At 45.0% G+C, this 25994-nt stretch overlaps 1 protein-coding gene across 3 annotated transcripts in view; it reads left to right on the forward strand.

Moving 5' to 3' along the window:
• The window catches only part of TRIM36 (tripartite motif containing 36), an 89826-nt gene that overhangs the window by 27062 nt on the left and 36770 nt on the right, over nt 1-25994 (forward strand). For 2 of the 3 annotated variants that reach the window (XM_075601450.1, XM_075601459.1), the window contains exon 2: nt 17901-18135. In XM_075601450.1, the coding sequence (XP_075457565.1) occupies nt 17901-18135 (235 nt within the window). Of the gene's footprint in view, nt 1-11469; nt 11651-17900; nt 18136-25994 lie in introns of those variants that run through there. The other variant, XM_075601469.1, reaches the window with a different exon arrangement.

Here is a 25994-nt window from a genome sequence, read left to right on the forward strand (position 1 = left end):
GAGTGATAGTGGGCGTGGCTAAATGTATAGAACAAAAAACGACATGCCGAAGGCTACTTCCAATGTGACAAAAATCAACAGGGCAATACCTATATATTCTCTTGAAAAAGGGTCATTTAGTTTAACCTTGGCTAAAGCGTCTTAAGCCTGCTGCCACTTTCAAGGCATGACCGTAGCAGGTCCTAACTCTCAGCACACACATACTCCCATAATACCCCCCCTCCACATCAAACACACAATACCCCCCTGCACAGCACACACATCACACACCCCCTGCACCTCACATCCCTCTCCCCCCTTGCACCTCACATCGCTCTCCCCCCTTGCACCTCACATCGCTCTCCCCCCTTGCACCTCACATCCCTCTCCCCCCTTGCACCTCACATCGCTTGCACCTCACATCCCTCTCCCCCCTTGCACCTCACATCGCTCTCCCCCCTTGCACCTCACATCGCTCTCCCCCCTTGCACCTCACATCGCTCTCTCCCCTTGCACCTCACATCCCTCTCCCCCCTTGCACCTCACATCGCTTGCACCTCACATCCCTCTCCCCCCTTGCACCTCACATCGCTCTCCCCCCTTGCACCTCACATCGCTCTCCCCCCTTGCACCTCACATCGCTCTCCCCCCTTGCACCTCACATCCCTCTCCCCCCACCCTTGCACCTCACATCGCCCATGGGGCCCGGGACAAATGAAAGGAGCAGGGCCACCCCCGCCCCCCCGAACCTATAGCGCACCTACCACGAAAAAATATCTTTTAGTGCACAACTTTTACTTAACTGTTTTCTTATTGTGATAAAAACATTACAATGCAACCTTCGTCCCTCGTTGGGAGCGGGGGGCGAGCGGGCCCTGCGCATGCGCGCCGAGACCGCGGGGAATCGCCGCCATTTTTTTCCCCCAAATGTTTTTATTATACATTGATACATCAATAAACGTACAAGTCACATTGCCTAATTCAGAGTCATTTTAACATTTTTTTGGGGAAAAAGAGTTACAACCGAAGCCGTCAAGTAGGAGGGATGCCTTCAGAGAAGGAAGTCAGTTGGGAGGGAGGGGGGGGGGGTGGAGAGGGACTCCACCCTGGCTGTCGGGACCTCGCCTCAAATGGTGGTTAGAGTGCTAGCTCCTTCTGTCCCCTGTTCCTTCCAGGAGTAGGTGGGATTCTATCTGACTGGACCAGGTTGCCTTTCTCTCGTAAGGAGTATCCATGGCTCCCATCTTATACTATATTAGTGAAAGCACTGTATGTTTGCCTGCCTGCCTGGATGTCCGGTGTCCCTAGGGGAAATCTCATTGGTCCCTTGGGTCGCCCGCCCCCGCACACCTCTCATTGGCCTGAGGCGGAGTGACGGCCCACACACACACACACACACAACACAGCAGCTCTATACACACACACAACACAGCAGCTCTATACACACACACACACACACAACACAGCAGCTCTATACACACACACACAACACAGCAGCTCTATACACACACACACACACAACACAGCAGCTCTATACACACACACACACACCCTCTGTCCGCCCCCCTCCCCCTCTCACGTGCGCCGTCCTGCACTGGCTCCGGACGGGAAGCGCGGCCCTCCTACCCCAGCCGCTCCCTTACCTCCCCGGCGCTACCACCCGCTCAGGTAAGTCACTGTGCGTCCCGCCTCAGCCTCAGGCCCACTGCGCATGCCGCCTCAGCCTCAGGCCCACTGCGCGACCCGCCTCAGCCTCAGGCCCACACACACAGGGCGCTTCCTACCGCCGCTCAGCCAGACGCCACATCGAGCGGGCGCCGGGGGGGGGGGGGAGCGAGAGTCCTAGGCCCACACTGGGCGCTTCCTGCAACAAATACTCACCTATTGTTCCACGAGTTATAAATAATACTACCTATTACACATTTACATCCCGGGCAACGCCGGGTCTCTCAGCTAGTACCTTATAAAATGCAAATAGGTTATGTCTCACTGTGGCAGTTAGTCTCTCCATGAGCATCACCTCGTTGATTCTTTTAATCGTTCTCTTAGCTGGTGTGGTTGTTTTCTTCCAGGAGGCCGCTATCTCACATCTCGCCGCAGTAAGAATAAAGGAGATTAATTTCCTAGTTGGTTGGACATTGGCCTGGCCAGTAGGAAGGTCAGTGGTTCAATAGGCAATTCTAGGTCAGTGACCTCTTTTATCAAATTTTGGACCTTGGTCCAGTACTTTACATACAATTTCTGGGCATGACCACCAGATGTGGATCATGTCCCCTCTCTGACCACAGCCTCTCCAACATAGATCTGATGCCAGAGGGTAGATCTGGTTTAAACGTGCTGGGGTAAGATACCAATAATACAGGATTTTATAAATGTTCTCCTTAATTGTAGTGCATAGGGAAGTTTCTGAGGCTGCCTGCCAGATTTCTTCCCAGGTCTCTCTTTCTATAGTTATATTCAAGTCTGCCGCCCATTTGAGCATATAGTCATGCTGTGCGAGGGCCCTTGGTTTCTCTAGTTCCAGGTAAATTTCTGATATGAGACCTTTTTGGTGGGCATTAGCTTTGCAGAGATATTCAAATTTGGTGAGAGTGGGGAACTCTGGGTGTGGGCATATTTTCCGAATAAAATGTCTGATTTGGCGATATTTGAACGTGTCCAATTCTCTAATTTTGTATTTGGCCCTCAGACCTTGATAGCTCAGGAGCTTCCCAAGGCTTAGGACATTGGCAATCGCCCCAATTCCCTCCATTCTGAGTTGGTCGAACAGCAAGATGGGAGGGGGGGTATTCTATATTTGGCCCTATCTCCGGGACAACAGTCTAAATGCTACATAACCAGGTCAAATGTTTTTTTTTTTTTTTCCCCTTATAAACACAAACTGATTTTAACCTTGCTAACTAACTAAACTTATATATATAGCTCTCCTCTACAGACCCTGTCGGCTCGGCAACATCTGCGAGTGTTCATAAGGTGCTGCAGTCAGGGACGCGAATGTCCTGGAGGGCTGTCCTTCTCGGTGTCAGGCCCCGGAGGACGCGGGCATTTGTCCCGTTGCTTCTCGGGGGCTGAGGCGTCGGCCCCCCCTCAGCCGAGGGGAGGCGAGAGGGTCGGACGCAGACTGCTCCTAGTCCGTTGCTCTGGTCTTCCTCGTGTCACGGCCCCTCCTGTGTAGGTAGTAGTCCTCCGCGGCTCATCCCGTGGGTTATGGTGCGGTGTCGTCAGGCGGGGATGGGTCCTGCGGGAAGGCCGCATCACCGTCGTCTTCACCTCGCACTTCTGGGGCGCCTCTTAACAACATGAGGCGCTCCATGGCTCCAGTATGCTGGTGTGCGGGTTTGTTAACGGCTCCGGGCGCCGCCATAACAGGTGAGAAGTGCAGGAGTTGTTTCACTTATCTCTTGTCTGCCTCTGCTCAGCCAGTCTCTCTGAGGCTCTTACTGGCGGGTCTTCTGCGTCTGGGCTGGTATCTTGAGGATTCAGCGGCTCTGTGTGTCAGCAAGGTTAGGCCCAAAGCTTTCGCCATTTGCTCCATGTCCTCGGGATAGCGGATCGTGAGGAATTTCCCTTTGTTTATTATTAGCCTGGCGGGGAATCCCCATTTGTACTTAATGCCCTTCTCCCTCAGGAGCAGAGTGAGGGGACGCACTTCTTTCCGCCGGTTGACAGTCATTTTCGACAGGTCATTATAGACCTGGAGTGGCTCGCTGCGGAACTGGATTGTTTCTTGCTCTCTGCAGGCTCCAATAAGCTTCTCCTTTGTTGAGTAGCTGTGAAGCCTGATGATCACATCGCGTCGGTGGTTCATGTCTTCCGACCGCGGCCCCAGCGCTCTATGCGCTCTATCAATCTCCAGGTCTCGTTGGTCCATTTCACCGTTAATTTTTATTATTTAATTAACTGAGTCATCGCGGGCCTCACAGAGAGGCCAGGGGCCCGCGGGCCGTACGTTGTGCAGGCCTGATCTACAGTACTTAGACTATAGACTCACAATAAGTAATTGCTGATTTTACAGAAGCTAAAAATGTTCTCTTCCCTCAGTGCCCTCTAACCTCTACTAATCACTAGTACTAAAACTTGTTCTTTGAAAGAGCCGTGGTCTGTTAGTGATTACTGTGGGAATGGACAACGCACACATTTTATAGCAATTTTTTTGGAGCAGAGTGGGGACCAGAGGGTATCCTGGACCTGAACTGTGCTACTTTCCAGTCCACTGACTCCTGCTTCTTGAGATACTTACTGTTTTAAGTTCCAGGGTTTAAGTCTCCCTCAGAAGAAAACAAAAGGGCTAACATCTAATCAAGCATCCCAGTAGCCTGCACTCATGGCTATTGTCCCACAGTCACTCCTACCACCCATTGTGGCCAAGCACTGCCATCTTCAGCACTTATTCCCTCACCTGCTGTCTCTGTAAGTCTCCCATCGTACCTCTTAGATTGTAAGCTCTTTGGGGCAGGGATTTACTTTCCTACTGTCTGATTTTTGTTTAGCTTATTGTATTATAATTCCCTTTACGGCATCTGTTTTGAAGCGCTGTGTACACTTCTGGCGCTATATAAATAAAGACATACAATACATCTCAGGCCGAATAGGGTGCCGCAAAGTCGTCATTTGTGTGTTCCTGTAGTACAGCCATTGAAATAATATATATATATTTTTTTGTTGTTACTTAAGTTTTTTATTAATCATTTTTCCAAAAGTAAGGGGGGTACAAAAAGAAAAAAGGGGGGGACGACGACAATGTAACGGTACAATATTGCAAATAGTCTGATTACACATTAGGAGGGGAGGAGAGTATGGGAAGGGGGGAAGGGGACAGCATTTGAAACCATGTAACATATTAAATAACAGATGTGGTACAACATAGATCATAAATCTTAAATCACTCTGTTCAGAATAATCTCGTCTAAATATGGGGATATACCTGCATGTCTAAACCAAGGAGCCCACGTCTCTGAGAATTGTGAAGTGGAACCAGTTGGGTAGGCAGTGAGTTTTTCCATGTAGACTATATGCCAGATTTTGTTATTGATTTGGTTTAAGGATGGGGGAGTCGGTTGTTTCCAGTTTTTGGCGATGGTGCATCTAGTAGCATTTAGAATTTGGGAGATAACTTTAATTTCTTTTTTGTTATAATTGGCCATTGGTTTTCCCAAGACTTGTATGTATTGGGTCCTGTGGGACAGTGATTCCCAGAACCCTGTGTATTAAAGCAAACACTTCCCTCCATGTTTGCTGAATTTTTGGACACGACCAAAATATGTGCAGTATATTCCCCCTTTCGCCACAACCACGCCAACATAAAGGAGAGACACCTGGGAGAAAAGAGTTCAACCTGGTAGGAGTCATGTACCATCTATATATTAGCTTGTAAATATTCTCCTTAATCACCACACAGGAAGAATTTTTGGAGGCGGCTTCCCAAACATCTTTCCAGATATCAAAATCCAAATTGGTATTTAACTCCTCCACCCAGGATGTCATATATTTATCAGGGATTTGGCTATTTTTGACAGGTGTCAAACTATGGTATAGCCTGGAAGTAATGCCCTTCATAAGAGGCTGACGTACACACCAGTCTTCATATAGTGTTAACACATGTGGTTGGTTTGGCTTGTAAATGGATTGGATATAGTGCCTAACTTGGAGGAATCTGAAAAATTCAGAGGAGTGAATGTCGTGGCTCGTTTGTAACGAGGTGAATGGAGGGGCTTTACCTTTGATGAGAATATCATTAACTCTTAGGAGTCCTTTTTGGACCCAAAGGTTGGATTGTCGGTTATTAGTGTAAAAAGGGAGGGCGGGATCTGAAAACAGGGGTTGCATGAGGGATGGGTTACCAGTCAGTTGGAACCTAGCTTTAAGGGAATCCCAAAGATTACATGCGAAAGATGACACCGGGTTTGTGTAAACCTCAGCTGGTCTGGATTTTCTATTAAGCCAGAGGAGAGTCTTAATTTCGCATGGGGAGCAGATCGATTCTTCTAGTTCGACCTATCTTTTTTCGGTTGGGTTTTAATGCCAACTAACTAGTTGCCCTAGTTGTGCCGCTCTGTAGTACTTTTGTAGGTTTGGAAGGGCTAAGCCCCCTTCTAACTTAGATTTATAAAGGATAACTTTGCGGACTCTAGGACGTCTATTTTGCCATACAAATTTCAGAATTTTATTTTGAATATTATTTAGGTCCTTCTGACAAATCTTAACTGGAAGAGGTACAGGATTCTAGGTAAGATGTTCATTTTAATGGTGGCGATCCTTCCGAACCAAGATATGATGTATGGATTCCTGGTGGAAAAGTCTTTTGCAACTTGGTCGAATAAAGGTTTAAAGCTTATTTTGTATATGGATGAGTAATCTTTTGTTATTTGAACCCCTAAATATTTAATGTGGGTCTGATTCCACTTGAAGTCAAAATTAAGTTGAAGTAATTTTACCATATCCTTGGGAAGGTTTAAGCTAAGAGCCATTGATTTAGAGTAGTTAATTTTGTATCCTGAGAGGGAGCCAAACTCAGAGCTTGGAAAAGGTTGGGGAGGGAGATAAGAGGGTTTGAGAGCGTCAATAGTATGTCATCCGCGTAGAGAGCTATCTTGAATTCCTTCTGTCCAACATTGATACCCGTGATATTGGGGTTCATTCTTATCTGGCAGGCTAATGGTTCAATTGCCAAAGCAAATAACAAGGGGGACAGTGGGCACCCCTGTCTGGTTCCGTTCGATATTGGGAAAGGGTCAGACAAGGAGTTATTCGTTTTTACTATGGCTGTTGGAACAGAGTATAACGTGTTTATGCTGTTTAAGATTTTGGGAGTAAATCCCATTTGTGAGAGTGTGGCCTTCATAAACTGCCAATCTAGCCGATCAAAAGCTTTTTCAGCGTCTAGTGAAAGTAATAATGATGAGCGTGAGGTTTGTTTTGCTACATGTATTAAATTCACCGTCCTCCTTGTGTTGTCAAGGGCTTGTCTGCCCAAGACAAAGCCAACCTGGTCCGGATGGATCAATCTTGGAAAATATTGTTTAATCTAGTGGCCAAGATTTTTTGCGTATAATTTTAGATCTGTATTTAATAAAGATATAGGTCGATAGCTAGAGCACATCCTGGTATCTTTTCCATCTTTTGGGATAACTTCTATGGTTGCTCGTAGCATATCTCTGGGAGGGGGGAGGCCTAAAAGCATCTCATTAAATACTTTGGTTAAGTGTGGGAGGAGTATTATGGAGAATTTTTTGTAGTAAAGATTTGAAAATCCATCCGGACCAGGGGCCTTCCCATTTTTCAAAGATTTGATAGCCTCCAAGATTTCAGAGGGTTCTATAGTTTTTTCAAGATTTATTATATCTTCTGGTTCCAGTGTGGGGAGCCGGCATTGAGTTAGAAAGTTTTGAATTTTTTTCGCTTTTTTGTTTTTAGCCGATTCTTCCACTGGGCCAGGCAGATTGTAAGGCAGATTGTAAAGAGATGTATAATATTCCCTAAAAGCGTCACTTATAACTTTGGGGCTATTTGATATCTTTCCATTTTTAGTATAAATATTGTGGATCCTAGCTTTAACCTGCTTTTGTTTTAGCCAGCATTTTATCTGCCTTATTGCTTTTTTCATAGTATTTCTGTTGGGTCCATCGTATAGCTCTCTCTGCGTTTGTCACTAACAAAAGATTTAATTGCCCTCTAACTGAGTATTTGTCTATAGTTTTTTCGGGAGGGATTTGCTTTATGGATACTTTCTAGTTCTGATAACTTTTGTGTTAATGTCACAATGTGTTCCGCTTTTTCATTCCTTTTCCGAGAAGCTAGAGCGATCAGCTTACCTCTAAGCACAGATTTATGGGCCTCCCATAGGGTAAAAGGGGAAACGTCCGGAGTGTTATTTATATCAAAATATTGGACCAGTTCCTCTTCCAATTATTGGAGATTTTGTGGGTTTGACAATAATGATTCATTTAGGGACCACAACCTTGTTTTTGGTGGTGAGGCCATCCAGTTTAGTTATAATTGTAGAATGGTCCGACCAAGCAGAGGGGGCAATTATTGCTGAGGAAATGTTATTGCTAATTTGTTGGTCAATTAAAATATAGTCTATACGTGAATAGCTATTATGGGGGTGAGAGAAGAAGGAGAAATCTTTTTCCTTGTTGTTCATTAATCTCCAGGAGTCTACCACCATCAGATCCTTGGTCATGGATACGAGACCACGAGTTGAGGGAACTATTTTTTGTGGTAGTGGGAGACTGGGAAATGTATCTAAATTTGGGTCCATGATTGCGTTTAAATCCCCTGCAAGAATTAGAAAACCTTTCTGGACAGAGTTTATTAAATTTGTGAGTTCCTGGAAAAAGGATTCTTGGTTTTCATTAGGGGCATATATGTTAGCTATTGTCACATGGGTAGAGTCTAGTAATCCTGTAACAATTAAAACTCTCCCAGCAGGGTCATTTTTAATTTTGTCTACGTTGAAATTTAGATTTTTGTGGAAAAGTGTAGCCACCCCATTTTTTTTTTGTATGGGATGATGAGTGATAGATTAGAGGGTAATCGCTACTGTACAGCAGTGATTGATCCTCCTTTTTCAGATGCGTTTCTTGTAACAAAATTATATCTCCTGCTAGTCTTTTGGCCTCTGAAATGGCTATTCGTCTCTTACGGGGGGTATTGAGGCCCTTGGTGTTTTGGGAAATTATATTAATCGGCATAGTGATGCTTGAAAGGTCTATGATACAGGTGAACAGAGTGATGACTTATATATAGCAGAAGAAACAGAATCTTAACTATTGTAAACAGTCTGTATCGTGAACATACACCTTGAGATACACACATATTAACTTTCTGTAGTAACAAATGCTTGTAGAACTGGGTGTGGGGGGAGGGTGAACAGGGTAGGGTGGGGTAAAAAAAGGACCCCGGTTTCCAAACTATGTTTGGGGGGACCAACCATCTCAGGTCCCGTGATGCGAGTGTATCGCAGTCACGGGATGCGCAAACCTGTGGGGGGCGGGTTGCAGCCCAATGGCTTAATGCCACAGTGCTCCTTTGTTTAGGAGCCAAATCTTCAGAAATCAAAAGCAACACCCCGGTAAGTACGGGGTGGATTGTATGTGTAGTCTTACACATCAGGATACAGAAAAACGAGGGGGAAATGAAACATCGTAACTTTTTACATCACCTTATCTTTCCTTAATTTTCTCACATTGAGTAGATCAGACTGGCATCCAGTGCTCGGCCATCTCGAAATCTATATTTAGTCTATAGGGGAAGAGAGACACAAACGGAACAGTGCAAAAAATAAATAACCTAGATATCCTGCAATCAGGACATACTTTTACCTAGAAAACGGTTTTGAATTAGGCCCAGGGTGTCCAAACCCGGGCCCCAAGAGCCACTAGCGGGCCGCCCCCCAGCACAATCGGCCCAGCCAGTGACCCAGTCAAAAACAGAGCCACCGTCCGAGCCACCCGCACCGAGACAGGGACACCCACAGAGGCCGGCCCGCCGACGGCCCCCGAGGACCGAGCCCGAAAACCCCCAACTTGGGCCAACATGTGTCAACTGCACGAAACATTCAACTTGGATCAGGCTGTCTGTCAGTTTCTAGGTGCTTTGAGACTTTTAGTCCATTTAGAAACAGTCAATTTTTGAAAAAAAAACATTTCCAAAGCAACCCTCGTGGTAGCCTGTCTTTTAAAACTAAAACCTTTCACAGTATGGGAAGTTATCTTCGGGAGATTCTTGATAACCAGATCGTCTTGGTCTTTGAGAGTGGTTCGAGTTAGTGAATTGACGCCAGGTGTCTCCACTCCTGTTCAAGAAAAAGAGCTTATCTGGAGTAAACGACAAGTTCAGCTATGCCTTATGTTCCGAACAACATTCCGTCAGTCTGTAAAATTAACTGGAAACTCAACGATTGATCCGCTCCAAATTTCAAGCGGGCTGGTTCTTTTCTCTTCGTGAAGTTGGGGTCTTTACCCATGTTGGGCGTTGTTGTTTAGGTGGGGGCTGAATCTGCCCGGAGGCCTCCATTTCCTCTGGATCAAGGAGACCCATTGCTCTCAGTTTCTCTTCGCCTTCTTCTGGAGAGAGAAATATATATGTTTTTTTCTTGGTAGAGAAATATTATCTTGCATGGAAAACCCCAACGGTAGCGTATTTTGTTATTTCGCAGTGTGTTTGTGACCTGTGCGAACATTTTACGTTTGTTCAGCGTGATTTGAGCCAGATCTGGGAAAATGAGAAGCTGAACGTTGTCTTGTTCTATCCTTGGAGCAGATCTAGCGGCTCTCAGTATCTCCTCTTTACTACGAAAGTAGTGTAGACGTGTAATCACATCTCGTGGTTTTTTTGGGTCCAGGCCTCTAGGTCTAGTCAGTCTCTGTGCTCTGTCCATCTGGAGTTTGTCTTCCGACAATTCTGGTAACAAAGACCCAAAGAGCTGGATGAGATATGCGTCCAGTTGAGCATTGTCCACTTCCTCCGGGACTCCCCTGATCCGCAGATTATTGCGTCTTGATCGGTTTTTCGTATCTTCCAATTTTTCAAAAATTGTTTTAACTTGTGTTTTTAATTCGTGGATGTCTTGGGCTTGGGTCTCCTGGGCAGAGGCGGTGGTGTCCACTTTCTCCTCCAAGTCCACGATACGGTCTCCTATAGACGCTATTTCCTCTCTGACACTCTGACGGAAACTCTGTATCTCGGAGCGGAAGGAACTTTTGATGTCTTGGACAAACCGCAACATTTCTTTGCGAGTAAGCGGAGTATTTGTCTCTTCTTCGGAGTCAGGTTCTGGTTCTGGTTCTGCGTCTTCGCCTGCGATAGACGCTTCCTGATCTTTAGTTCCTGTCTTTGGTTTTTTAAAGAAGAGTGCGGACTCTCGCGGGGTTTTTTTTTGTGTTTTGGTGAGTGGCATATTTGTTGCTTATTGGTCGTTTTTATATATACTGTAGAATTGAAGCTGATTTTGTTTGGGTGATGTAAGTTCTATATTTCCTTTTTTACATTGACATAAGCCCCCTCATTCCTGAGGCACCATGCTCATTCACATTTTTTATTTATTTTTATTTATTAGTTTCCCCCCCCCCCCCCTTCTCTGGGGGGGTTGACCTTCTCCTAGGTAGGTGGGTAGATAGTGGGGCTGAGTTGGAGTGGGGAGAGAGTGTGTTGGTGAAAACAATTCAAAACTCTGTTTTTCAATTTTCAGCCACTGAATTTATTTGTGTGTTTGTGCCTTTAACTTAGGCAGGCGGCGGCCATTTTGGATTCGGCTGGGACACAGCTGCGTTTCAAGCTGGAACGCATGGTACCTCTCCCTCTCCTCTCCCTCTCCACCTCTTCGGAGCTCCCCCTTCCCCTCTCTCCGCTCCCACCACTGCTCTGGGTCCCCCCCTGCACCCTGCAAGCCCCACGCAAGGTTTAAGCTGCTTTGTTATTTTTTTTTGTTTTGTTTATTTATTTATTTTCTTGTGGGGAGCTGTGACTTTAAATCAGACCTGCGGCGGCCATCTTGGATTTTGCCGACTTGCAGGCTGAAACGCAGGCAGCCAGGCAGCACTACTCCCGGCAGCAGCTCTGCTCAGTCTTCACCACAGGGGCACAGGAAGGCGGAGGAAAGCAGAGGGAGTGCAGGCAAGCAGGGAGCAGATCGTATGGCTCACCCCGACCGGCCGCCGGCCAGGAGCAGGTAAATCCGGCACTCAGCCCCCTCTCCCTTACCAAGCGGCCATCTTAGGCAGCCTGCATCTGCACCAGGGCCCCGCACCACCTCCGTATGCCCCGCCGGTAGCCCCAGTCCCCCCCCCAGTGGAGTTGACAGGTGGAGGGAGGTACAGAGAGGTGCTCTCCGACTGACCCCCGGCCGGGGGAAGGTATGCCCGGAGCTCCGCTCCCTCTCCGTTACAGGGCCATGGCGGCCATTTTGGGTGCTAGCCAGCCACTCCAAAGCCTCGTGCTGCCTCAGGGTAATAGTCAACGGGCTACTCACCCAATTCTCCCTCCTGCGAGTTTGCCCTTGTGGTAGCTCTTGCCCCCCTGCTAGCAGGGGATGCCAGGGGAGTGCCAGGGGAGAGATGGTTACCGGGCCACTTTCCTTTAGGCGGCTCTGCTCTGGGGCTGCAGTTTGCTGTTCCGTCTTGTAGGCCTCAAATCCCCAGGGTATTCAAGCAATGTCCAATTAATTTCATATATGTGTATTTATGACTTTGAAATATGCAGCGCTTCGTGGGCTATTCGTATTTGGGTAAGATCACTTATTTTGGCGAAGTATGGGCCAGGATGGATATAGATGTTTGATCCCTCTTTGTGGAGCTATAGCATCACACAGCCATCTTGGTTCGGCTCCAAGCCACGCCCCAATAATATATATATTTTTTAATGGTATATAATACCAGTAAAGCAACTCGGAGCTGAAAATGGCATAGTTTAACTCTGTTTATTCCCCCCCCACCCACAATTCTAATGCGCTAAAAAGTGTTAGGTTGGATGCTGCATATCAGCTTTGAATGACAGTGTTTGCAGTTGCACTGTATGAGTATTTGTAAACTGGTGTATGTGTGCAAGAGGGTTCCTTCTAAAAAAATAAAAAATAAAACTATTTGTTTAAAAAAATTTTTTTCTTTCAAGCCTTGACGTAACGTGTGGGAGGTTTGTTTGGTGTACCGAAGCTGAGGGCCCGATCGGTCCATGTTAGGGTTGAGAGTTGTGTTGAAGTCCCCCGCTACTATTATTGGTCCCTGCGCAACCTTACTCAGTTTATTAAAAACGCATTTAAAGAAGTTGGGTTCCATATCGCCCGGAGCGTAGATAGATGCTAGTGTTAGTGTTTGACCATTTATGGAGCCTATTAGAATTATATATCTTCCAGCTTTGTCTCTGTCTTTTCTGCCTTGAATGGACATTTATTATGAAATATAATCGCTACTCCCTTTGTTTTCTTTGTGGCGGATGAGAGGTAGAATTGTTGGAACCGTTTGTCTAGATATTTTGGGGAGCTCTTTATGCTGAAATGCGTCTCTTGGAGTAGTATGATATCAGCTTGTTTTCGCTGATAATCAGCGAATGCTACTCGACGCTTACCCGGGCTATTTAAGCCTTTTACATTATGAGATATAATTATCAACCCCATTGTAGTTTATCTAACTGGACTGCCCAATCCATAGAGTTTAGTGTATAGTGTATGTGATTGTGCTTTACCTGCTCTTCATCTGTCTGAGACCTCGGTGTCCCTCTGAGGGATCCTTCAGTGTGTCGCGAGTCCCGCGGCCGACCGGGAGGGGGAGGGGGAGGGGTAGGGAGAAAAAACATAGGGTGAGACATACAGTAAAATAACTTCGGAGATCCTTTAGGAGGCTGAGACTCCAGTGGATCTCTTGCCTTTGGAGGAAAGCTTGTAGCCCAAACACCAAAACCTGGTGCATGGTTAACCGATTTTGTTCGGTCCTTTCCTTTCCAAACGGCTTGAATGGAAGTCCTGCGACTAGGCAGGACGTTCCCTTTCGACAACATGGCGAGGGCTGGGGATGGGAGACTCCTCCCCTCGGCTCTGCTTAAACTAAAATATAGAATAACACTCATAAACTTTTAATAACATTAACTAAGAGATTGAATAAACCTGCTTTGTACGACTCTAGGAAGGTATGTGGCGACCATTCCAGTATATACCCCGCAATGGATTGTCCTGACCTGCAATGATCCCTGCTTATCTTGGGTAGCTTTACGAAACTTAGTAAAGTATTGCTTGGTCTATTCTCATGCACCCCTCTATGCTTCCCAGCTGTATCCCCTCGTCTGTTTGTTTAGCTCACCCCCGCCCACCCCATCCCCTGTGATGTGCCTCCGTGTTGGTGTTTCCCCGCCTGTCTCTCCGTCGGGCCGCATTCCGTTAGTGAATCGTGCTGGGTAGCGAGTTTTAAGCGGTCTAATCTAATTGCCCTCCACAGTCACTCCGACAACGGGGAGAGGGGGGGGGGGTAATGGGGGGGTGGGGGCGGTTGTGCTGCCCCCGCTGTGTAGTCTGCATGGCGCTTATCTGTTGTGAATTTCCCCTCTCCTTCTCGGTATTCAGCTCCGCCGCCGGGTGCACCAAGATGGCCGCCAAGTCAGGATGCAGGTTTGAATTGTCCAACCTCCCACACGTTACGTCAAGGCTTGAAAGAAAATAGTCTCCTAGACATCTGGAGGGAGCAACATCCCCATGATAGAGACTACACCTTTTTCTCGCATCCTCACTCATATAGCAAAATCGACTACTTCTTTGTCTCTAGCAGACTGGTCCCGAGGATCTCCCACACAGGGATCCATGATATTTCATGGTCAGATCATGCGCCTATAGAGCTAAGGTGCACCCAGCTAATTGAAGACAGACCTAGAGCAAATTGGAAGCTTAATGAAGCCCTCTTGAAAACCCTGACACCGCCCAATTAGTAGCCAATGAAATAGATCAATACTTCCAACTAAACCAAGGATCGGTGAACTCCTATCTATCCCTTTGGGAGGCTCACAAAGCCACGCTAAGGGGCGTATTAATTAGTACTGCGTCAAGAAAGAAAAAAGAACGAGAGGTTAAAATAGGGCTATTTCAATCCAAACTAAAAGCCCTCACGGACAACCATAAGCAGTCCAATAATCCCAGTTTACTCAAACCTATAAAAGATGCCAAAATAAAATTAAACCTACTATTAACTTCCCAGGCTGATATATCCCTGAATTGGTCAAAGAGGAAATTTTTCGATACGGCAAACAAGCCAGATACTATGCTCGCCAACAAACTGAGACACAGACCCCCTAATTATAGTATACCAGCCATTAGAAAATCCTCGGGCTCCATATCCGGAAACCCGACTGTAATCGTGGAAGAATTTAAATCCTTTTACGAGAAATTATATAATGGGGATAAAATAGTACATAACCAGAATACAGAAAGAGTTTGCGAGTCCTTCCTTACAAGCTCAAAGCTGCCAAGGCTGACAGAGGAGGAGAGAGAGCGACTGAGTCGTGACTTTACCATGGAAGAGCTAACCTTAGTTGTTGAAAATCTAAAGTCCTCAAAGGCCCTGGGACCGGATGGCTTTTCAGGTCTATATTATAAAAAAATTAGTAAAGCCCTGGCCCCGAACCTGCTTAACATGTTTAATGCGGTGTTGGCAGGAGAACCCTTCCCGGAAAACATGCTCCAAGCGTCAATCTCCATAATTCATAAACCTGGTAAAGAGCCCCTAGATTGTAAAAGCTACAGGCCCATCTCGCTTATTAATACGGACATAAAAATCTATGCTAAATTGATTGCCAACAGATTAAGTCAGATCCTACCTAGACTGATACACCCAGATCAAGTCGGATTCATTAAAGATAGACAAGCGGGAGACAACATCCGACGAATCATTGATCTGCTAGAAATAGCCAAATCACAAAAAGTACAAATTATGGTGTTAAGTCTAGATGCAGAAAAGGCCTTTGATAGGATCGACTGGGCATATTTAAAAGCTACGCTTGGAGCATTTGGTTTCGAGAATAAATTAATATCAGCTATTATGGCTCTATATGCTGGTCCGACAGCTAAAGTTATCCACCAAGGCTTCCCTTCGAACCTATTTAAGATCAAAAGTGGTACGAGACAGGGCTGTCCCCTTTCGCCCCTACTATTCGCCATGTGCATGGAGCCTCTAGCGGCACAAGTGAGAGATAATCCGGATATTTCCGGACTTAAAGTAGACGATCAAGCCCACAAAATAGCCCTATACGCAGACTATGTACTAATGGTCTTGTCAAAACCACCTCTCTCCCTAATCTTTTCAGTTTGCTGGATAGGTTCAACAAAATCTCAGGGTTCAAAATAAATCAATCAAATTCAGAGGCCTTGAACGTCACCATACCAAAACCAGACGAATAACTAATTTCCCTAAACTTTAACTTCCGTTGGCAGCATACAGTGATCAAATATCTAGGGGTATTTATCACTAGCAACTTTAAATCAATTTATAAGGCAAATTACCCCAAGTTAATCAAAACACTGAAGGAGGATATAAGGCGGCGGGCGAAATTCAATATCTCCTGGATAGGCAAAATATATAGTGTAAAAATGAATATTCTCCCGCGCATCTTATATTTGTTCCAAACACTCCCAGTGCCGTTGAATCTGAAAGAAATTAATGAGCTACAAGCCTCTATTTTCACATTTATATGGGGGGGGGGGGGGTAAAAAAGCTAGAATTAAAAAACAGACCCTACTAAAACAACTATCAGAAGGAGGCTTGGCAGTACCTTGCTTGATATCATACTATCGTGCGGCCCAATTATGCCAACTTTCCCAATGGCAGACACACCCTGATTTGAAGAGATGGGTTGCTTTGGAGAACAAGGCTTGCTCCCCACTGGAGCTAAGCAATTTATTGTGGTCCCCAAAAATAGCAAGAAAATATGCTATACAACCGCCGCTATCCTCAATGACCAATTCATTAGCAATCTGGGACGCTACCAAATTTAGATGTGGACTTGCATCTAAAAATACCCTGATGACACCTTTATGGGGAAACCCTCACTTTGCTCCAGGTATGCATAGCGCAAACTTTCAAATTTGGAAACATAATAATATAACGAGATTAAAAGATCTGGAGGAGGACAACATAATCATAACATTTGCACAAATTAGAGAAGATAAAAATATCCCACACTCAGAATTTTACAGATACCTCCAGATCAGAGCCTTCTACAATAACTCGAACCCACACCCACCATTGACAACATTCGAAAAGCTCTGTCTGAGAGAGACAAATACTAAGGGACTTACATCGCAGATGTATAGAGAAGTGGTCGGTTCTGGCGTTAAAGTCACCCACAAGTTAGGGTGTATGCTAAAATGGGAAGCAGATCTGGGGAGACCCTAGAATTAGATGAATGGACTCAAATAGCAACTGCTACTGCCAAGAGCTCGATTTGTACAACATTAAAGGAGAACGCATATAAGGTGCTAATGAGGTGTAATCTTACCCCGCTTAGACTATCTAAATTTGTAAATGGAAGCTCCCCATTGTGTCCCAGACAATGTGGAGAACCCGCTGATCTGTTACATATGCTGTGTTCTTGCCCCCAGTTGGTTCCATTATGGAATAAGATCAACGATTGGCTACAGAGGATTTTGGGCCTTGAAATTCCATTCGATCCCGGTCTTTACATACTGGGCAGAGCACGACAGGGCTTCGCAAAAACAGATCTCAAGCTAATAGCTCATTTTGCTACAGCTGTGAGGTGTGAGATCGCAGCATTATGGAAACAAAGTGAAATTCCTGTTATCCCCAAGATTCAGAACAGAATTTGGTACGTATGCCAGATGGAAAAATTGACGAGTTTAGTTAATGACACTGGCGAACATTTTCTAAAAGTCTGGACGCCTTGGCTGGCCCAGACAAACATCCCAGGGGTTGAGAGATCCACCATATTGCTTTAATATTCGGTAAATGCGTTCTCCTGTGATGCTCACTCGTCGTTAAAAGGGATACCAGAGGAAGACTAATAGATAAATTACTATTGTTCACCACCAAAAAAACACAAAAAAAAAACCACATGGACAGGCGATCCTTGTGCGTTGAATGGTGTCCTGGCCTCCCATCCCCCCCTCACTCCCTCCCCTTTCTCTTTAATTATGTATTATGTTTTATTTATTATGTATGTCTATGTCTATGTTTATGTTACCTTGTTAATGAGCAATGTTTGTGTTCAGCCAAGATGCACATGAGATACTGATAGCGCATGACACAGTACTGGTTATAAGATGTATTAATGCTGAATTTTCAAAAATAATAAAAACTACAAGTTAAAAAAAATTAATAAAAAATTGTGTTAATAATAATATTTTCCCCTTTTTGTCGTGTTGCCAATTTTGTATTTTTTTTTTTTTTTGGCTCTGATTTTAAATTGTTTTTTTTGTTTCTCACTTAAAGGTTACAATTAAAAATATTGAACGAGAGCTGATCTGTCCTGCCTGCAAGGAACTGTTCACACATCCGCTAATCTTGCCATGTCAGCATAGCATTTGTCACAAGTGTGTCAAAGAACTTCTCCTCTTGATGCACGACGACTTCACTGATGTGAGTTCAGAAGCGTCTACTCCCGGGAGTCCACGTTATCGCGGGCTCTCCCCTAGTGTGGAGCGGATTGACAGACTTTACAGATCAGGTATGTGCTTGTATTTCGGTACAAAAGACAGGGTTTTTTTTTAATCTAATTGTTATGATATGGGTGCAGCAAGCATGCAATTGTTCATCTATTTAGCTGTTGTAGCTGAAAACAAAGTCACTTTCTGACTATCAAAAGTGATGCAACAATACTATGCACTTGCCTGTTGTAAATATTTTCTTGTCAACCATAAACAGAACCGATGTAAAACCACTTAAATCCATGCAGTTGCACCTCAGGTTCGCATAACACTAGTGCAGACAGAAGGGACATTTGGGGTGTGCCTTTCAAAAATAGAATATGTAAAATGGTCATTTAAAATAAAACCTGCTGTTTTTAAATGAAGGGTTGCTCTTGGTAACCTGTGAAACACATGCTTTCAAGTAATGGCCAATTAAAATGAACTAACGGCAGTAACGCGTGTAAGGGGGGGGCAATGCTAGATTATTTTTATTTATTGTTTTTAATACAAGGGACCTACTTTATGTTTAATGTTTTAAAGTCCGTTTGTTGACCTAGTACAACTTACGATGGGTTCAATCTCCTCTTTATTATTTTTTCTTGCTTTAAGGGATCTTTTTGCTCTGTCCAGCACGGTATGTTTTTTTTTTTTTTTTTTTTTTTTTTTTTAAGTCTGATGCTCCGTTCAGGTGATGCAACCATTTTAAATATTAAGTGGCCACAATATTAAAATAGAGTTCCCTCGAGAGCCTAGGGCCAGGTCCCGCTATAGTGGGCGCTGCAGGGACAAGAACTGCCCCTCAATAGGGCCAGGCCTGCCGCGTTGTGCGAACAGATTTCCCTGAAGACAGGAAATCTGTGCTCGCGACAGAGCGCTGGCCACGCCCTCCCAGCGGTTCAGCCAATGAAGGTGAACCTGCCGGGTGACGTCTTGGCCGCTCCCCCTGTCTTTTCCCCTGCAGCTCACGGCATACCAGGGATCTTGGCTGCACGCGACGCCAGCCTGGCAGGTGCGTGTGCAGCGCCGACACCAGGGGCCTCAGCCGTAAGGTAAATTTATCTGGCGTGCCAGAGCCCATGCAGTGCCAGGTACATCATTAAGGGGCAATCTTCTAACAGCAACCCAACAATTTACCAGTCTAATTGGGTTCCTTAGGAATTATCCAATCGCCCTTCAAATATCTTTTTTTTATTTGTATCTTGTGAAAAATGAATCTTTCTCTGTTCTGCTCAAATTCAGTGTTATGGCACCATAATTACTTGGCAAATAAAAAACAGCGGAAAGAATAATGAACTTATTGAGGATTTCAAACAGTTCTATCACCCAACATTATATAAAGATTGTAAAAACATGTGTATGTATCTTTTATCTCTCTATCTCAAAATAAAAACCCACACCGGTTGCACACAAAATAAACTTCCCAGTGGCATTCCTGCACCTTTGTCCTAGGAGGGACTGCCCCTTTTTAAATGTGGGAATGTAGTTTGAAAGTGGTACAGGAACAATGATGGTTTGTATCGGAAATCCAATATATATTGAAAAGTGAAGAAAAAGAAGACCGAAAACAGACTTGCAGTATCAGTGCAGCTGGATTCAACTCGCTTTTATTGCAGAATCCATTTTTTGTGGAGTTTTTACAAAAATCAATAGAAGGGGATTTGACCTGATCTAGTGCTCTCCAGCACAAGTGCAACATTTTAGGGCCCCCATGCCCTTTCCTCAGGCTTGTAAGACCTAATAAACATCACACTGTCATTGGGTCACCTTTTGTTCTAGGAGGGACTACCCTTTTTAATTTGGTAATTTAGTTTAAAGGTAGTGCACCATGTTTGTTGCCAACAACGGCTTCTTAATGAGGTTTTTCCTTTTATTTTGCTGCTTCATGGTGAGGCCTTTTAATTAACATTCTACTGTAGTTCATTGCTCTCCATACAAAGCCTTCTGAAGTTAATGTGCTGACTTGGCAAGTAGATTTCAGTGTCCAGTTTTAATTATTCCTTTCTTTGCTGGGGGAAATTGCAATTCTGTTACTTGTGCCACAGACCTTGAATAGGTCATATGTAATTTTAAATACAGGTTAGGAAAACTGACCCAACATGTAGCAATGTCAAACATTTTAGATTTGTGATGGAGTGTTATTGGTACAGCCAGTCCTCGTTATCCAACGTTTCACTTTACAACGAATGGCATATCCGACTCTTTACAATGTAACCTTATGGGCCGTTTTTTGACGCCGAAATGCGTTATCCAACGCTCACCGCCACTGATTAACATGGGACTCACTTTACAGCGGTTTCACTAGCCCAACGCTACTTCCAGAACGGGTTCTGTTGGATAACCGAGGACTACCTGTATGTGGAACGTGCCAATGCACTTCTCATCTTGTTGCATATTTTGGCCAAAAGATGGTATAAGCCTGCCCGCCTCGCCAAAAGTCTGTTAATAATAAATCTATATAAATAAATATTTACCTATGTCCCTTGCGTTATTCTATTTTCACTGCAACATCTTGCTACAAATTATTGCGCACATGCAGTTCAATTCTACATTGATTCTCTGCACATTGGTATAACCGTTAAATCCTGTATTTTTATTTTTATTTTCTTAATCGTGTGTGATTCTTTTCAGCAGCCCAACATTAGAGTTCTTTGTAGATGAAATAGTATTGTAGAGGTTTTGAAACTGCAGGTATTAAGTGTTCAGATTTATCCACAACAACATACGACTAATGACAACGCACTGTCTAACTCGCTCTCAGGAAAGCTGTACACCAAGCAATTCTTTAGAATACAAAAACTGAAATGACAAACTACCAAGGACTATATACTTGAAGCATAAACCTCCACAGGCTCTAGGCACTAGTGTTCTTCAGAGATGACATTGTAATGCCGGTCCGCTAAAAGGCATCGCAACCTACAACAAATCTGCTCCCCAGGACCAGTACGGCTACTAGTTTTGTGGGAAGAGGAAAAACCTTAAATATACTTTTTATTTGGTTTGTCATGTTTTTTTGCTTTTAAATTAACTGGTAATTCATTGTAATGAGAAGTATTCGGATTATTTCAAGATGACGGGTGACATCATTGTTTTGTTACAAAGCACACTTGAGCTTTTAGCAGGCTTGTTGTAAACTTCGAAAGCATCTTTCAATATTTGTATTTATGTACCACCAAATAAGTTATGACTGACCCAGCGTAACTTGTGGACAAATGTAAAATTGAATCTGGATAACACTGAATTTGTTAATATCACTCGATGACTGACTGGCTGGTTCATCAAAGCTAAATCAAGAAAAGCAGGGATTCCTACTTGAACAGTCATTACAGTCTTAAGAGCATAACTGGACCAATAATCAGAAGAGCTGCTTGACTCCAACTCAGAAAAGGAGATTTCTGGGAGTGTTATTCAACAAGGAGGGAATGGATTTCCTCCCTATTGAGAAGATCCCCAAAACAACCTGATGTTTGTTAAGGACTCATCCATAGTGCAAGATACGGAGCGTGCTACAAACAAACGTGTGTATTCCAAAGCACATGGCCATAGTGAGCGTGAGATACAAGGATACCAAAAGCAGCGGAGACAAGCTTGTTTTCTATTGCAGCGAGAAAGACGCTCACATGACCAGGCTAAGGGCTGGACCCCGCTGCAGGGACGAGAGCCCTCCCCTCAATAGAATTGAGCAGGACTCGCTACGGAGCGCTAAGCCACGCCCCCGGCGGTTCAGCCAATGGGGGTGAACCTGCCGGGTGACATCATGGCCGCGCCCCCGTCACTCCCTCGCCACGCCCCCCTCGGTCTTTTGGTCTGCAGCTCCCTGCAGACCGGGGAATCGGCTGGGCGCGTGTGCAGCGGGAGGTACTGGGGCCTCAGCCTAACAACCAGTGAAAGTTTAGTAAGCTATACTGCCTGGATACTGGTCAAATTCGTATTTTTTTTAATTTTTTTGAGTTGTGCTTGCTGTGAGACTGTGGGTGGGGGGGGAAACTGGTACTTGGGCTGAAGATACAAATAGACAGAATGGGACATTTGGTTGCGGCCGTTTCGCTGTGACCAAATGCCACCGCAGCCAATTCACTAATGAATCCTCGCTGCTGGCCGCTTCGAAGGCGAGTTTTATTTATTTTATTTTTATTACTGGTTAGGAAAGGGGTTTTAGTGGCTGGCATAGGGTAATAAAAGTAGGGGGGTTTGGGGTAGAGGGGGGCTTTAGGGTAAGGGCTACGGCCCCAGTGAGTGTCTGGCGGCGTGTGCACACGTAAAAGTTGCGATCAGTGGACTTGCCACTCACTTTCTGCTATGGCACGCACGATGAGGGGGCGCGGCCACAAAGTCTTCGCTCTCATTGGTTAAAATTTAACACGCTGTGTGATTGGCTTTAAAACATCTGCGCCATCTTTGGTTTACAGGAAACCACGTGGCGCCGTCACCACGAGAAAAGAAAATCCTTTTCTTTACCAAATGCGGTCGCGCATCGCTCCTTCTACTGGCGCGTTGCAGGTAGCTACTGGGTCTGGCCCAGATTCTGTTTGCGCCTTGTATGCCAAAGCAGTCGGGACGAGGCCTTGGGGTAGGGGATTTACTTACCCCGGCGGCAATGTGGCCGACGGTGGCAGCTTCCGGGGCAGTAGAAAATGGTTCCAGCCAGCTGACTGTTTTACTGTAATGCACATTTGTACAGTATGCCAATGTAATAGTGTGGATAGAATTCTTTTTTGTTTTAACGTGTCGTCATGCAAAGATTTCTAAATGTGTGTGTGTGTGTGTGTTTTGGGTTGTTGTTTTGTTTTTTTGTTTGTTTTTAGTATCCAGTAGTGAGGTAAGCCAGTTGAAATGCAAAGTTGGATGTATCTGGGAATTTTCATTGGCAGTGGAAATGTACTGGTTCAGGGTTATGCAAATGTAGAAAATAGACTACAGCACTGTAGCTCATTTGCAATAATGCTAAATCCATTTTAACCCTTCCGTTATCGTGTTGGGGAAGGAGAGAAATTCCTTGCAAAGCTGGTATTGCAGGCACCCGTACAAGGCATCCACCAAGTTTTGAGAAATCTTTCAACCTTTTATGTTCTGTACAGGCATACCCCGCTTTAAGGACAGTCACTTTAAGTACACTCGCGAGTAAGTACATATCGCCCAATAGGCAAACAGCAGCTCACGCATGCGCCTGTCAGCACGTGCTGAACAGCAATATCAGCTCCCTAGCTGTGCGCAAGCGGGGAGACTATAGAGCCTGTTACAAATGCGTTATTTACATCAGTTATGCACGTATATAACGATTGCAGTACAGTACATGCATCGATAAGTGGGGAAAAAGGGAGTGCTTCACTTTAAGTACATTTTCGCTTTACATACATGCTCCGGGCCCATTGCGTATGTTAATGCGGGGTATGCCTGTATCAAGCTCCAATTACTCAACAGATACAGACAACGGCTTATAGTGTATGAAAGATTGCTGCCCTAACTTTTCCATTTTCTGACCGTATTTTTTAAAATCGCTGTTGATTATTTGCAGCCTCGCAACGGAGTTCTTTTGTTCGGAGAGGTAGAAGTGATTTATTCTGTGTATCAAGATTGTGTACTGTTTGTGTGCTTTTGTGTGTGAATTATCTTTTTATTTCTAATTCTACATCAGTTGTAATTATAAGGTTTTCATTCTGTTGGAGCAATAAAACAATTTAACAAAACAGTTTTAATCTAAACACAATCTGAAAAAAAATCTCCCTCTTTATTTTCCTTAAAGAATAGTTTTTGCCATCTTTAATCTTGACGTATGCCCTTCTGAAAAAATTACCACAGATATGTTCATTAGTGGATTAATCTAACATATTTAGGTCGGCAAAAAATATTGTGGATTATAGTAAAAGGGATTTTTTTTTGTTTTTGGTATTCACAAAGAATTATCTGTGCACAATAACAAAGTGTTAATGACCTCATTTGCATATGGCCTTTTTGCTGACATGCAGGAGAACCCCGATTGTCACGATCGCAATTTCTTAATGTCAAAAATCCAAATACAGCTAAACCCCGTTATAACGCGCCTCGTTATACCGCGATTCGGTTATAACGCGGTTTTCCCGTGGCTCCCGTTTTAAAAAAAAAAAAAAAAAAAAAAAAATTATAATTAAAAATTTTTTTTTTTGCACACTGCACACACTCACTGCACACACACTGCTCATTGCTCACACTGCCACACTGCACACACACTGCACACTGCACACACACTGCTCATTGCTCACACTGCACACACTGGCACACTGCACACACACTGCTCATTGCTCACACTGCACACACTGACACACTGCACACACACTGCTCATTGCTCACACTGCACACACTGACACACACTTACACACACTTACACACACTCAGACACACACACACTCACACACTCTCACACATTCAGACACTTACACACTCACAGACACTTACACACACTTACACACACTCACAGACTGCACACACACTGCACACACACTGTACACTGCACACACACTCCTCATTGCACACACTCACAGACACTCAGACACTCACAGACACTCACAGACACTCACAGACACTCACAGACACTCACACTCACAGACACTCACAGACACTCACAGACACAGACACTCACAGACACTCACAGACACTCACAGACACTCACAGACACTCACACACACTCACACACACTCACACACACTTACACACACTTACACACACTTACACACACTTACACACACTCACACTTACACACACTCACAGACACATACACACACTTACACACACTCACAGACACATACACACACTTACACACACTCACAGACACATACACACACTTTCTCTCCCATATATACATACACACACACACACACACACACATACACACACACACACACACACACACACTCTCTCACTCTACACAGACGGGGGGTGGGGTCGGAGCAGAGGAAAGGCCGCGACCAGCACCACCACCCGCTCCCCCCCCTCCTCCCGCGCAGGCAGCGGGAGCGCCAGGGACAGCGGTGGGGAGAAGAAACCCCCCGCTACCACCTCCATGCAGGCAGCGGGAGCACCGGGCACGTGGAGGGATCAGAGGTAAGCGGGGACCAGAGGGACATCCCCGCTCCCATCTCCTTCCCCGCGGGCTGTCCTGCGGTGACAGGGGGAAGCGGGGACCGGAGGGACATCCCCGCTCCCATCTCCTGCCCCGCGGGCTGTCCTGCGGTGACAGGGGGAAGCGGGGAGCGGAGGGACATGCCCGCTCCCATCTCCTGTCCCGCGGGATGAATCTGCATTAAAGCGGTGGCCATTTTTTTCCCCCACGACCCCGTTAGTAACGCGGTGGTCTCGGGGTGGACCCCGAGACCCGCGTTATAACGGGGTTTAGCTGTACGTTATTACCCCATAGTAGCCTTTGTAAGACAAATCATTGTATTATCCTCTGGAAGAACAATCTCTTAACCCCTTTGTCTTAACCCTTTTGTCTGAGCTTTTAATGCATTGTTTGAGGCAGGCATGCAGGCAACAAAGACTATACAAACACCCTACCACAAGACTAAAGATCTCCCCTCGCTTACCAAAGAGGCTACTAAGGCCCAATATCGGCAGGTGTCTGTTTTTAGTGAATGAGAAATTTAGGATTAAATATTTGCATTCAGCACAAAATATGGTCACGGTAAAAAGCCCTTTACCACTAGCGATGGATTTAGCAAATGCTGTCAACAAATAAAATTAAAAAAACGTGAGGAAGCCTCGCTCTAACCGATCTGCGAAAAAGACTGTGCTGCCTGGGAGAACATATGTGAAAGGTAAGTACAAAATAGCTCCCTGTGTTTAACAAGTGTTAAAGTCCAAACACAGTATCTAATACCATCCAAATAACCGGTCCTCTAGCCCAGGGGGGCGCAAACTTTTTTCC

The sequence above is a fragment of the Ascaphus truei genome, chromosome 1 (genome assembly GCF_040206685.1).
Source record: "Ascaphus truei isolate aAscTru1 chromosome 1, aAscTru1.hap1, whole genome shotgun sequence".
NCBI lineage: Eukaryota > Metazoa > Chordata > Amphibia > Anura > Ascaphidae > Ascaphus > Ascaphus truei.